Source organism: Rhinichthys klamathensis, unplaced genomic scaffold, assembly GCF_029890125.1.
Source record: "Rhinichthys klamathensis goyatoka isolate OS25496 unplaced genomic scaffold, OSU_Roscu_1.1 h1tg000368l_1, whole genome shotgun sequence".
NCBI classification, from domain to species: domain Eukaryota; kingdom Metazoa; phylum Chordata; class Actinopteri; order Cypriniformes; family Leuciscidae; genus Rhinichthys; species Rhinichthys klamathensis.
In genome coordinates, this window is record NW_026606876.1 from 475,216 (window position 1) to 489,408 (window position 14,193).

The 14,193-nt window shown below is 38.5% G+C and overlaps 1 protein-coding gene across 1 annotated transcript in view; it reads left to right on the plus strand.

Annotated features, from left to right (window-relative positions):
- The window catches only part of slc9a8 (solute carrier family 9 member 8), a 40,741-nt gene that overhangs the window by 7,023 nt on the left and 19,525 nt on the right, over positions 1–14,193 (plus strand). The window contains exons 4-8 of the mRNA XM_056233326.1: positions 687–745; positions 12,754–12,837; positions 13,344–13,445; positions 13,627–13,661; positions 13,750–13,893. Coding sequence (XP_056089301.1) covers positions 687–745; positions 12,754–12,837; positions 13,344–13,445; positions 13,627–13,661; positions 13,750–13,893 — 424 coding nt within the window. The remainder of the gene's footprint in view (positions 1–686; positions 746–12,753; positions 12,838–13,343; positions 13,446–13,626; positions 13,662–13,749; positions 13,894–14,193) is intronic.

Sequence of the window (14,193 nt, forward strand, 5' to 3'; positions counted from 1 at the left end):
TCGAAGCATCCTGGGCCTCCATAACACCTCAGCAGTGCCACAGGCTGATGCCTCCATGCCACGCCGCATTGAAGCAGTCATTTCTGCAAACGGATTCCCGACCAAGTATTGACTATTGAGTGCATAACTGAACATAATTATTTGAAGGTTGACTTTTTTTTTGTATTAAAAACACTTCTTTTATTGGTCGGATGAAATATGCTAATTTTTTGAGACAGGAATTTTGGGTTTTCATGAGCTGTATGCCAAAATCATCAGTATTAAAACAATAAAAGACCTGAAATATTTCAGTTGGTGTGCAATGAATCTAAAATATATGAAAGTTTAATTTTTATCATTACATTATGGAAAATAATGAACTTTATCACAATATGCTAATTTTTTGAGAAGGACCTGTAGTGCATAAGTGCATAGTGTGTCATTTGGGATGCAACTTGAGACATTTCTCAAAATGTCTTCTTTTATGTTCCACAGAAGAAAGATTCGTTTAGGAATGACATAATGGTAAAACATAAATAAGTAATAATTGCATTTTCATTTTTGGGTGACCTACCAAATATTGTTCCTCTTAGTTGGTCCAACCTATTTCTTTGTTAATAATTCATATGGCAGGTAATTACTTCTTCAAAAAGGGTAGTTTGACAGGAGTTGAACTGATACTAATATATCTGGCGTTTGTTTTCCAGGGATTCTGATGGGAGCGTTTATCAAGATCATTGAGTCTCTGCAGTTGGCCAACTGGAAGGTATGATGCTTTGGTTTTATTTTGCAACTGGTACTAACATCAGTGTTTAGTAATCCAGTAACACGTTGTCAGCCGGGTCTTGTGACCAATTGGGAATTTCATTAAGCGGCGACTGTCTCATTACTCGACTACATACTGTTCTTTTCTTACTGAGATTTGGTTGAAATGTGTCAACATTTACACTACTTTTCAAAACTTGGTCAGTAAGATTTTCATTTTTTACTTTTTGAAATAAATTGATACTTTAGGATGCAATAAATGGATTAAAATTAACAGTAAATGCGTTTACATTGTTACAGATAATTCTTTTTCAAATAATGTTATGTAAAATTTTCGATTCATCACAATATCCTTAAAAAAAATCAAAGGGGATCACGGTTTCCGCCAAAACATTACAGGAATAGCTCAGCCAAAACTGAAAATGTCCTGATTTCTTACTCACCCTTTTTCTGATTATTCACACACTCCTTGTAAACAATTCTTCGCAAAGCTAGCCTAAGCGGGTATATGTATACACGGCAAAATCCCCAGTGTTAAATCAACAATGCTCAGAGTACATTTGGTCCCACTCTACAGAGTGTTAAAGTTACACTGAAGCAGTGCTAAAGTTAATGCGATCATTAAGTGACTAATTGGGTGATGATTGAGCATTAGTGATGAACACCTGCTGTTAACAAGCCGAATCACTGAAGGAAAGAGAAACTCAAGAACTACAACTGACTTCCAGTCACAGCCTTAGATTAAATCAGACGAAGATTAAAAGAAGACATTAAATCGGTGAAGATCTCAGCAGAGGAGGATTAAACAACTCCACAAACAGCATTACCAGCTTCACTTATTACTAACCAGACTGACTTTATTTCTGTCAGACGTCTATGAACGGAGGTTTAGATGTTGATGTTTTAAAATGTTTGGTCACCATTATTGTGATCAGTTTCCTTTAGTTGAGCAGTTTGACTCTTGGCATTTTAAGTGCAATTTTGGTATATACAGGTCCTTCTAAAAAAATTAGCATATTGTGATAAAGTTCATTATTTTCCATAATGTAATGATAAAAATTAAACTTTCATATATTTTAGATTCATTGCACACCAACTGAAATATTACAGGTCTTTTCTTGGTTTAATACTAATGATTTTGGCATACAGCTCATGAAAACCCCAAATTCCTGTCTCAAAAATTTAGCATATTTCATCCGACCAATAAAAGAAGTGTTTTTAATACAAAAAAAAAAAAGTCAACCTTCAAATAATTATGTTCAGTTATGCACTCAATAGTTAATACTTGGTCGGGAATCCGTTTGCAGAAATGACTGCTTCAATGCGGCGTGGCATGGAGGCAATCAGCCTGTGGCACTGCTGAGGTGTTATGGAGGCCCAGGATGCTTCGATAGCGGCCTTAAGCTCATCCAGAGTGTTGGGTCTTGCGTCTCTCAACTTTCTCTTCACAATATCCCACAGATTCTCTATGGGGTTCAGGTCAGGAGAGTTGGCAGGCCAATTGAGCACAGTAATACCATGGTCAGTAAACCATTTACCAGTGGTTTTGGCACTGTGAGCAGGTTCCAGGTCGTGCTGAAAAATGAAATCTTCATCTCCATAAAGCTTTTCAGCAGATGGAAGCATGAAGTGCTCCAAAATCTCCTGATAGCTAGCTGCATTGACCCTGCCCTTGATAAAACACAGTGCACCAACACCAGCATCTGACATGGCACCCCAGACCATCACTGACTGTGGGTACTTGACACTGGACTTCTGGTATTTTGGCATTTCCTTCTCCCCAGTCTTCCTCCAGACTCTGGCACCTTGATTTCCGAATGACATGCAAAACTGAGCAACAGTCCAGTGCTGCTTCTCTGTAGCCCAGGTCAGGCGCTTCTGCTGCTGTTTCTGGTTCAAAAGTGGCTTGACCTGGGGAATGCGGCACCTGTAGCCCATTTCCTGCTCACGCCTGTGCACGGTGGCTCTGGATGTGTCTACTCCAGACTCAGTCCACTGCTTCCGCAGGTCCCCCAAGGTCTGGAATCGGTCCTTCTCCACAATCTTCCTCAGGGTCCGGTCACCTCTTCTCGTTGTGCAGCGTTTTTTGCCACACTTTTTCCTTCCCACAGACTTCCCACTGAGGAGCCTTGATACAGCACTCTGGGAACAGCCTATTTGTTCAGAAATTTCTTTCTTTCTTACCCTCTTGCTTGAGGGTGTCAATGATGGCCTTCTGGACAGCAGTCAGGTCGGCAGTCTTACCCATGATTGCGGTTTTGAGTAATGAAACAGGCTGGGAGTTTTTAAAAGCCTCAGGAATCTTTTGCAGGTGTTTAGAGTTAATTAGTTGATTCAGATGATTAGGTTAATAGCTCGTTTAGAGACACTTTTCATGATATGCTAATTTTTTGAGACAGGAATTTTGGGTTTTCATGAGCTGTATGCCAAAATCATCAGAATTAAAACAATAAAAGACCTGAAATATTTCAGTTGGTGTGCAATGAATCTAAAATATATGAAAGTTTAATTTGTATCATTACATTATGGAAAATAATGAACTTTATCACAATATGCTAATTTTTTGAGAAGGACCTGTAAATATATATATATATATAATTTTTATTTTATTTTATTTGTATTTTTTCTGAAAACGACTGACTGTTTTCCTAGACCCTTGTGTGTCGTCTGGGGTCGCGTGGCTCTTTGAAGCTAACTAAACATGGATCTTTGACCATCAAAAATGGTCTACGTTGGGCAGCATTCACTTGCTTTAGATGTTTTTCTCCAACACTTACATTTCTCTTCGGCTGAGGTACATAGTACCTAAGTACATATTGGATGGCCTGGGGTGGAGTAAAGAATCCGGTCACATCCAGTTTTGGCTGTACTACTCCTTTAATCAGCACAACTGTTTTCAACATTGATGATAATCAGAAATGTTTCTTGATCAGCAAATGAGTATATTATAGTGATTTCTGAAGGATTTCTGGAGTAATGCAAATGTCAGTTGAAGCCTTCATTGTAGAGGTTTTGAGAGCAGAGGAAACCATTCCATGCACCATATATCCTTCCTCTTTTCCTTCCTCTTCTCATATTTTGACTCTTTCTGTGTCCTGTTTCATTCTCTCGGGCTTCACAAAGTCTCTCTCTCTAGCATTTGCTTCTCATGCCTGCCTCTTTTCTCTTCCTCTCTCCACCTTTTCATCTCTGTCTCTGGCCTTAATTAACATTTTTGTCTGGGATGTGAGGTGATGCCAGGCTCTGTGAGTACAGAGCTTCCTTTTGTTTCAGGAAGTCTAAAGGTCAAGAGGGCCCCTCAGCTCTCGCTGTGTTTTGGTAACCAGAGACCCTCTGGATGAACGGCTCGACTGGAGCGTGTCTCCACTGCACTCGTTCTAAACTGCGCTTCAACTCTTTTCTGCTTTTTGTAGACCACGGATTCTTGAGATGTGGCATAAAACATGTTTCTAGAAGGCACATAATGTACAAAACATATTTTCAAAGTTGATTATTCATGTAACCATCTTGTCGATTTTGAAAATATGTAGTTTTGGAAGACCAATCTTCAGGACCTTTGAATATTTAGGCATTTTTGTTGGTTCATCTGACCACAGTAAGGCACTTTTCTCACTTTAGTCAGTCCCAATACCAACATTTCACGGTTCTCACTACCATTGCAAAAACACAGGAACAGTCAGGAGCTAGGAGAATACAAGTCAAGTCACCTTCATTTATATAGCGCTTTTTACAATATAGACTGTTTCAAAGCTGCTTTACAGTGATAATAGGAAATTACAGTAACAGAGATTGTTTAGGCTTTACAGCAGCTCTAGAATAAAGTTATTGTCCAGCTAAAGTTAGTTTTGATTGATTCACTTCCATTGCAAAGATCATTAGTTATTAACTTATATTTAAGCTCCAATCTCCCCTCGAAAATCCCCCCAAAAGTCCGTTGGTGCCTCAGTGACTACTTGGTTTAGAGAAGCTCAATCACACAACTGTCAATCATTACGTCACATTCCCATTTTTATGGCATCAAATAACTAACTAAGACCAAACTTATTTCAATAAACTAACACTTAAACGTACATCAGCGTGATAAAAACTACTCCAAAATGACAGAAATGGGGGCGATCGAGACGCTTTGGCTTCACTTTTCAGGACGCTTCGTCACAACACTGCAGCAAAGTCAGTTGCAACTTCTGGTTTACGCGGACTTTAATAGAAACACTCATCACGGAGCACTCACGCAAACACACCTATCAGAGGGTTTTGGATTGACCCTGTACTCGGTAGCCTACTAATGGTACTAAAGAAAGTCTGGTATCTACATCTAAAAAACAAAAGTCTATATATATATTTCGACTTGATACCTGTCACGGTTAGTGGCTGTACTAAGCACACGACAAAAGAGTCCAATGGAATAATATGTACATGTTTTTACATTGTACTTCTATTTTAAATATACCAGCATGTAATTACAGCTGTAATTAATTTATGTAATTACATTTGTAATTACACAGTTAACCAATCCCTTACACCTCCTCACCTGTTCCTAACCTCACCCGTATCACACCTCAATAGCAGCAATGTGTTTTACAGTACAACATGAACACAATTACAGTACAACATGAGTACATTGCACTTATTTTTTGATGTAAGTACATAGTACTTAAAGCCACTTAATTTAAAGTGGGGCCGACTGAAAGTGAAGGCTTAAATACATGGGGCAAACAAAGGAACTGATGGGTTGATTAACAAGTTTAAAGAATCAAACACATGGGAAAAAAACTGTTATTGAACAATAACTCAGACAAAACACGACATATCTCTGACAATACCAAAGCACCAGTACATTTGACAACACTAATATATTGAGTTGAGACAGCTGGTTTTAGGGGTTGTGAGTGATAAGGTAATGACATTGATATAGAGAAAATCAAATGAAATGGTACACTTGTGTTAAGAACATATGCTAATGATCATCTCTGACCCATTTCAAAGTAGAAATGTTGCTATTTTACAAACTAAAGACAGGTTGTGTGACATGTTTTGTCTCATTTTGCAAGAACCAGTGAGCCGACTATTAGTTTAAAGATGAGATGAGCTAAAAAAAATGAACTGAGTTTGTAATAAACTGGATCGGTTGATTGATTGAGGCTAGCCTCAAAATAGCATGCTGGTTGTTGGCAGCAGCTTGTCCTCCTGAAGCTACGGCATGCTGTTGTCCTGTCACTGCTACAGATGGACTCGACCACCTTTAGCCGTCTGCCCATATGCTCGAGTCCAGAAATAAGGCTTTGCACCCGATGCACATGTAAACCATGTGTCTTGACACAACGTTCCTGAGCCCCATTTCTAATAAAAATGTGCTGAAATATGAGGATTTTCTGCCTCGTGATGTACATGTTTCGTGCCTGAACTGAGCCTTCAGCAAGGCCTAGTTGGCTGCATTGTTGTCTGCTGTCTACACAGGCACGACCTCCTAAGGCAACACCCTAACCGAAGGGAAGCTGTTAAAGGAGAACTCCGGCGCAAAATGAACCTTTGGTCTAATTACACATTGTTACCTAGTCAACCGTTATCTGAGATTTGTTTTCATGATTATCGAATGTAAATAGTTTTATCTCTACAAACAGTTTAGCCTATAAAGCTAATATAACGCTAGTATATTGGGCATAGTGTAATGACAAATAAAAATCGCTTGTTAATACCACTAACAAGGCTCAAAATAGCCCCACACTATCACGGTAGCATAATGAGGGTCCCTACCTTCAAACCGAAGCATTGAGAACTTTGTAAGTGTCCAGACAGTTTAATAAGAAGATATTTTAAACATACAGTCAACTTCGCGTATACAGGCAGAAGCCATCTTTGAAATACAGTCTCTGCCAGTCGATCTACGAACGCCGATCCAAGCCTGCTGTTCGCGCTCACCTTATCACAACTTATAGCTCGTTCACATTCTCACCAGCGCACTTGGATCGGCGTTCGTAGATCGACTGGTAAAGGCTGTATTTCAAAGATGGCTTCTGCCTGTATACGCGAAGTTGACTGTATGTTTAAAATATCTTCTTATTAAACTGTCTGGACACTTACAAAGTTCTCAATGCTTCGGTTTGAAGGTAGGGACCCTCATTATGCTACCGTGATAGTGTGGGGCTATTTTGAGCCTTGTTAGTGGTATTAACAAGCGATTTTTATTTGTCATTACACTATGCCCAATATACTAGCGTTATATTAGCTTTATAGGCTAAACTGTTTGTAGAGATAAAACTATTTACATTCGATAATCATGAAAACAAATCTCAGATAACGGTTGACTAGGTAACAATGTGTAATTAGACCAAAGGTTCATTTTGCGCCGGAGTTCTCCTTTAAGTGGTGATTTGAAGAGCTTTTACAAGCCAAATGCTAACATGAGCGATTCCACAAAAGACTTGTTCACACCAAGAGTGAATATTTACTGCAAATATGTATCATAAATATTTGTCTCAAGTTAGACTGAATCGAAACTGGTTCCAGTGATGGAACACACATTTCTTAACCCCTCTTTACGTCTTAAGTCACGTTTTTGTCAAGTCAAGTCATCTTCATTTATATAGCGCTTTTAACAATGTAGATTGTTCTAAAGCAGCTTTACAGTGATAATAGGAAATTAAAGTAACAGATTGTGTTGGCTTTACAGCAGCTCTAGAATAAAGTTATTGTCCAGCTAAAGTTAGTTTTGATTGATTCACTTCCGTCGCAGCGATCATTAGTTATTAACTTAGGGTTATTAACTTTAACTTTATAGTTAAGTTATTAACTTTAACACGACACCGCTCTAACAGAAAACTCTTAAAGGGATAGTTAGGCCAAAAATGATATTTAACCCATGCATTACTCACCCTCAAGCCGTTCGAGATGCATATGTCAATCTTGTTTCAGACGAACACATTTTCAGTTATTTTAGAAAATGTCTTAGACCCTTCAGTGGATATAATGTGAAGCAATGGGGTCCACCTCCTTCAAGTCCCAAAATGTGCATATATCCTTCACAGAAGTAATCCATCCGGCTCCAGGGGGATAAACGAAGGCCTTCTGAAGGTAATCCGTGCGGTTTTGTCGTAAAAATATACATATTTAAAACTTTATAAATGAAAATATCTGACTTCCGGCAACGATCGACGCACGTTCACGGGTGATGTTTTGCTCTGTTCTCTGGCTGCGCGGGCGCGTTCGTTCTACGTCACGACGCTACGTCCTACCTCGTACGCCGACTTCCATCACCCGTGGACGCGCGTCGCTCGTTGCCGGAAGTCAGATATTTTCATTTATAAAGTTTTAAATATGTATATTTTTACGACAAAACCACACGGATTACCTTCAGAAGGCCTTCGTTTATCCCCCTGGAGCCGGATGGATTACTTCTGTGAAGGATATATGCACATTTTGGGACTTGAAGGAGGTGGACCCCATTGCTTCACATTATATCCACTGAAGGGTCTAAGACATTTTCTAAAATAACTGAAAATGTGTTCGTCTGAAACAAGATTGACATATGCATCTCGAACGGCTTGAGGGTGAGTAATGCATGGGTTAAATATCATTTTTGGCCGAACTATCCCTTTAAGTTCTCTCTACGCAAACTTTAAAAACGCGAACCTGTGAGAACGCTGATGGCGTGCACATGCGTATTAAGAGTTCATTCTATAGGTATACGCGTTTGAATATATGTGCATGGGCATGTAGTCCTTCCCTTAAAAACCAACCCTCAACAAACTACTAATCTGGCCTTAAAATTTATAATACAGAATTTTATCGCTTTTTATTTTGTCAAAGACCACATCCAGCTTGGATTCAGAACGATGATAAAAACACAGGTCGAGTAGATCATGTCCATCAACACCGCTAAAGCTTCACAAGCCATGTTTTCATTACTTGTTTGCGCAATATTTTCTAAATGTCGAAAAAAAAACTTTTGCGAAATGACGGCGTTTCCATTAACCGATGTTTATGCGACTAAAACGTCACTTTTTTCCTCTCGCGATAAGTCATTACAGAAATCATGGCAACAGATGTTGGTAGGTTTACGTATATCAGAGCCACCGCACTAGCCATTATGTTTAATGAAAGGAGACCGAGGCGTGTTTATCCAAGCATTAACGGCAAGGAAGTTCCTGGGAGCGGCTCATATGAGGCGTTTCTGGGTATTTCTCCCTCATATCTGCCTCAAGCTCTTGAGAAATTGTGGCATTTCTTTGTTGTTTAGAATCAGGTGTTCCCGTAATACTTTTGTCTTTTATGAGTTTAATAAAGAACTCTGTCTCGTCTTCTGTCCAAACACACCACCCCATCTACGTCAGGTGACCTGTAAATGCTTCAAAACCATTTCCATTGCAGTTTTGTGAAATATTCCTTTTCCGAATTGCCTGAAAAACCTCCTCATGTGAGTTTAAAAACGTTTGGTTCCACTTTAGACATTCTACTAACTATAAGTAACTTTGCAACTACATGTCAACTAACTGTCATTAGAGTATTAGTGGACTGTTAGGTGTTAGGGTTCGGGTTAGGAGAATAAGTTGACTTGTAGTTGCCAAGTTACTTATAGTCAGAAGAATGTCTGTTGGGGGCCATCAAAATAAAGAGTTAGCAGATATTAAACACAGTCTACTAATACTCTAATGATGGTTAGTTGACATGTAGTTACTTACAGTTAGTAGAATGTCTAAAGTGGACTATTGAAATAAAGTGTTACCAAACTTCTTTGCGATATATGGGAGTTTTTGCGAAATTGACGTGTTTCCATTGGGCGTATTTTAAATTTGCAATTTCAATTCTGCTTCTTTGCTTGTCTTTGGATAGGAGATTCAGTACTCTTTCAGAAGATGTGTAACAGCGCCCCCTACCGTATAACAGTGAAAACATGGATTGCCGGAAAATCCCAACAATGGTTGGGGAAGTGTTGTCATTAATGAAAGAAAATTCTGTCAATGCCAGGGAAAGAGTAAAAGGGATATTTCACGCAAAAATAAAAGTTCTGTCATTTGCTCTCCTCATGTCGTTCCAAACTCAGATTACAAATTAATATAATTTTAATGAAACCTGAGAGATTTCTTTCCCCTCCTTTTGATAGTTCATTTCATCAAATGTTTCAAAAAGTTCACAAAGACATTGTAAAAGTAATCCCTGAATTAAACGTGTTCATCATATGAAGCGATTGTGTTTCTTCAGAAGTCTTGAATTGAACTTCTTGATTATATACCGTAGATTACTTAAAAAATTTTCATGAACTTTTTGAAGCATCAAAATTTAGGTGAAATGGTTTCATGAAAAATATCTTCATTTGTGTTTCGAAGATAAATGATGACAGAAGTTTTATCTTTGTGTGAACTAACCCTTTAAAACATGAAATCTGGATTATTGGCTGGGTCGCTTTTTCCATTAAAGCATGTAAATAAACAGACATTTGAAGCTATTTGGTTTTGCTCGAAGCGTGAATAGACCTTTCACTAACAATTCATTTTCTTTGCTTGTTAGTTTAGTTATTGATGTTGTTGTGAACTATTTCCTTCTAAAGTGTAGAAAAGTCAGAAGCGCAGACCAGGAGACGTTAAGGTATCTTTCAAGCAGAAGTTCTTTATTGCGTCGCTGTAGCATCTCAATCTCGTCTGACTAAGGGAACTTTTACATTGCAATTTATACATTCAGGGGGAGGGATTTACATAGAGGTGGAGCAAACTCGTATACAGGTTTAGGAAACCTGTATTGAAACTGAGAGTGATAACTTATTCAAACACTGAGACTCAAGAACAGGAATGCCAGGACACTCTCTTGCTGAGACAAAAGCTCACGAGAGTCCCCAAGAGTTTCAGTAATCGGTTTAATTTAACTTACAATAGAGAGAAACGGGTCTGGCGGCTTTATAGAGAGAAACAGAACAGGACAGGAATCTCGTGCTCAACAGCTGAATGCTAAATTCAATCTACAGAACTTTCTCAGTTTATATACTATACTGGAACCTAAATTAAACATTTAAATAAATGTGTAATCCTACAATGTTAATAACCTTTCCCTGGTGTTTTGCTCACATTTCTGTTGGTCTAAAAGCCAGATGTTAAACTAAAAACTTGAAACTCTATTAAGCACAAAAAACACAACACACATTTTGGTTGAAATAATCAATTTTGAGTTGGATGGAACTGAATCTTTTAGTTAGATTTCAGAATGACATTTTTAAAATGATCATTTCCACAGAGCTTGTTGCAATGCATCCTGGGATTGCCTTGGGCTCAAGGAACGGTTAAAGGACTCCTGGTTTACACTAATGCCCAACCTTAGCAGCTCTTGTGACAACTCTGACAATGCAATGTTTACTTCCTTTGTTACGAAACGCATTCTGACAATTTTTATCAGATCAAGCTTGCGTTGAGTGTATTTGCATGTAGACATGTCTGGGTTCATCCACGAAGATTAGTGCTTTTAATTTGATCCATTTTATAAGGCGACGTCATTTTGCTGCCTTCTGATTGTAAAAGCTTTGCCGTCAGAAGCTTGCGTATCATGTCTAAAAGTTACAACAAAGATTGTGAGATGCCGGCAGAAGAAATGCTGCATTACCGCTGACTGTTGCAAAATGCGGGAGCGCTTGGTTGGCTTTCCAACATCTACCAACAACTCTCATCTAAGGGTTCATGTTTGAACAATTACACAATTCCAAATTCCTCTCATATTTCTCTGCCGTTGTCAAGACGGTTCCATGAATTTCTCTAAACGTTCATGACCCAACATGTAGCGTTTGCCTGGAGTGATGGGTCTTTCTGGAACTGAAAGAGAATGTGGTGGAGCGAGGCCTCCCTACACAGGAACGTCAAGAATGGCAGTGTGGAAGTGAGGAAATGTGATGCGCTGGTGGTTACATGCGTGAAGGGGATCTTTGTGCCTTTCGGCACACATCCCATCGTTATCACTGTCACGGGATCAACACGATTCTGCTTTGTACTCCAGTATAATGTACGTTTACTTGCACACACAAATATACGCATATGCTCGCAAACACGACACACACTCAGTCACTGACACTGTGTGTGTGTGTGTGTGGGGGGGGGGTGTTGGCAAGGGAAGTGAGTTTATAAACAATCTCATTTACAACAGTAATTCAGAGTGCCTTACATTACATTAGTATTATAAAGAGAATAAATCATCTTTATTATATAAAGGCCAGGGTTAAAATGATCTAAAAAGAAACCGGAGTTTCATCTGAAAAATATAGTTTAATCATTTGTTTTAACTATAATTTTTTTTTTTTTTTAATAAAGAGACCTAAACTAGACTAAACATGATTACCAGGCAAACTATTACTACTGTTACTGTGCTTAATATCATTGGCAATTACTATGTTAAAGGGATAGTTCACTTTGAAATGAATTTTTGGTATGTTTTAGCTTACCTCAAGGGCATCCAAGATGTAGGTGTCTTTGTTTCCGCAGTAGTTTCAATTTTGATATTTTTAGATCAAACCGTTCTTGTCTGTCAGTCATATAATGCAGGTCCATGGTCACCACCTCAAAGAGCATGCACAGAGAAGTCCAAATTAAACATGATTTAATGACTCGTAAATGTAAGTACACATTGATGGCCTAAGACACGAAACGAGCGGTTTGTGTGAGAAAACGAACAGTATTTATATCGTTTTTACCTTTTGTAACCACAGACCGAAGCGCCCGCGCCCTCAGATCACTTGGACGTGGCTGTGGTTACAAAAGATAAAAACGATATAAATACTGTTCGTTTTCTCACACAAACCGCTCGTTTCGTGTCTTAGGCCATCAATGTGTACTTACATTTACGAGTCATTAAATCATGTTTAATTTGGACTTCTCTGTGCATGCTAAAATGCATGCACAGAAATGCCAATTTCAAGATGTATACTTGAAAATGTACATTTACATTAATGCATTTAAAATGCCAAATGCATTAATGTAAATGTACATTTTCAAGTATACATCTTTCTTTCTTTCTTTTCTTTCTTTTTTTCTGTCACAGGAAGAGGAGATGTTTCGTCCCAATATGTTCTTCCTATTACTTTTACCGCCAATCATTTTTGAGTCAGGATACTCATTACATAAGGTAAATATTACTGTGATATTATTCATTTAAATAAAATAAAAAAAGAGCCATGAATAAGTTGTTGTAAAATATGTCAGCACTGTGCTTTAAGCACCCGAATCTGTCTAAAAGATCAGTAGTTACTAGTTAGATTGAGTCCTCCACTGAGTGAACCGAATGGCTCAGAGCAGTTAATGAATTTTACTGCATGTTTAGTGTATTTAAGCTTTGTGAAACTGCCTTTAGCCATGCGTGTGAAGACTTGGCCTTACAAATGATATATTGTAACGGTGAGACCGAAAGTCAAAAAGAGAAGTTTGAATGAAACACTAAGTCATGTGATGCAGACTGTTTATTGCTTTAATAATAATAATAATAATAAATATTACAAGTTGTATAGAGTAGCAAACCTTTTTTATGAATGTTATTACTGGTTGTCCTCAAGCCGTCAACTTTTGAGTCTGGATTCAGAGACTGTTATAAAGGTCTATAAATGGAATATAAACAAACAAGTTTTTATTCCACAGGGTAATTTTTTCCAAAACATCGGCTCAATCACATTATTCGCCGTCTTCGGAACAGCGATTTCAGCCTTCATCGTGGGAGGGGGGATCTATTTCCTGGGACAGGTATTTTCTTTCTGTTTTAATAGACATCAACAGTTTCCATGTAAGCAGACCTATACTGTAAGTGATCATAGGTTCAGTAAGTGGTTTATCTAGTTAGACTAGTTGGCACACCTTAACCGCTTCTTTTGCCATGATTTCTCCATGATTATGACTGTTATGTTTGGATGTGTTTCTTGAATAGGCTGATGTTATTTACAAGATGACAATGACAGACAGGTGAGAAAAACCTCCAAAACCATTGAGCAAAGGCTTTGGCGTGTACATTCATGTCTTCATGGTTTTCCTCTGTTGTTCTTCTCTCTAGTTTTGCGTTTGGTTCTCTGATCTCCGCTGTGGATCCAGTCGCCACTATCGCCATCTTTAATGCTCTGAATGTGGATCCAGTGCTCAATATGCTGGTGTTCGGGGAGAGCATCCTAAACGACGCCGTCTCCATTGTATTAACAAAGTACGCCTCACTGAATCATCATAACTCTTTGTCTGTCATTTTACACCAACTGGTACTGAAACCTAAGCACAATCTCAGCCCCGTTCGACATGTTTCCCCCTGTGGGCAGAAAGATTAGCTCTGCACCAGCTGGTCTAAAACCAGCACTACTATCATTGGCCAAGTGGTACAATTCTTCAAAAAGCAAAAGAGAACTACATTCACAGCTTCTCAAGAGAGGTTCACAGACACTGTGCTTGAGCTTTGATTTAGGAGAAAATGTTGTGTGACAGCAGTTGGTTGCAGTCTCTTTTTTCTCGT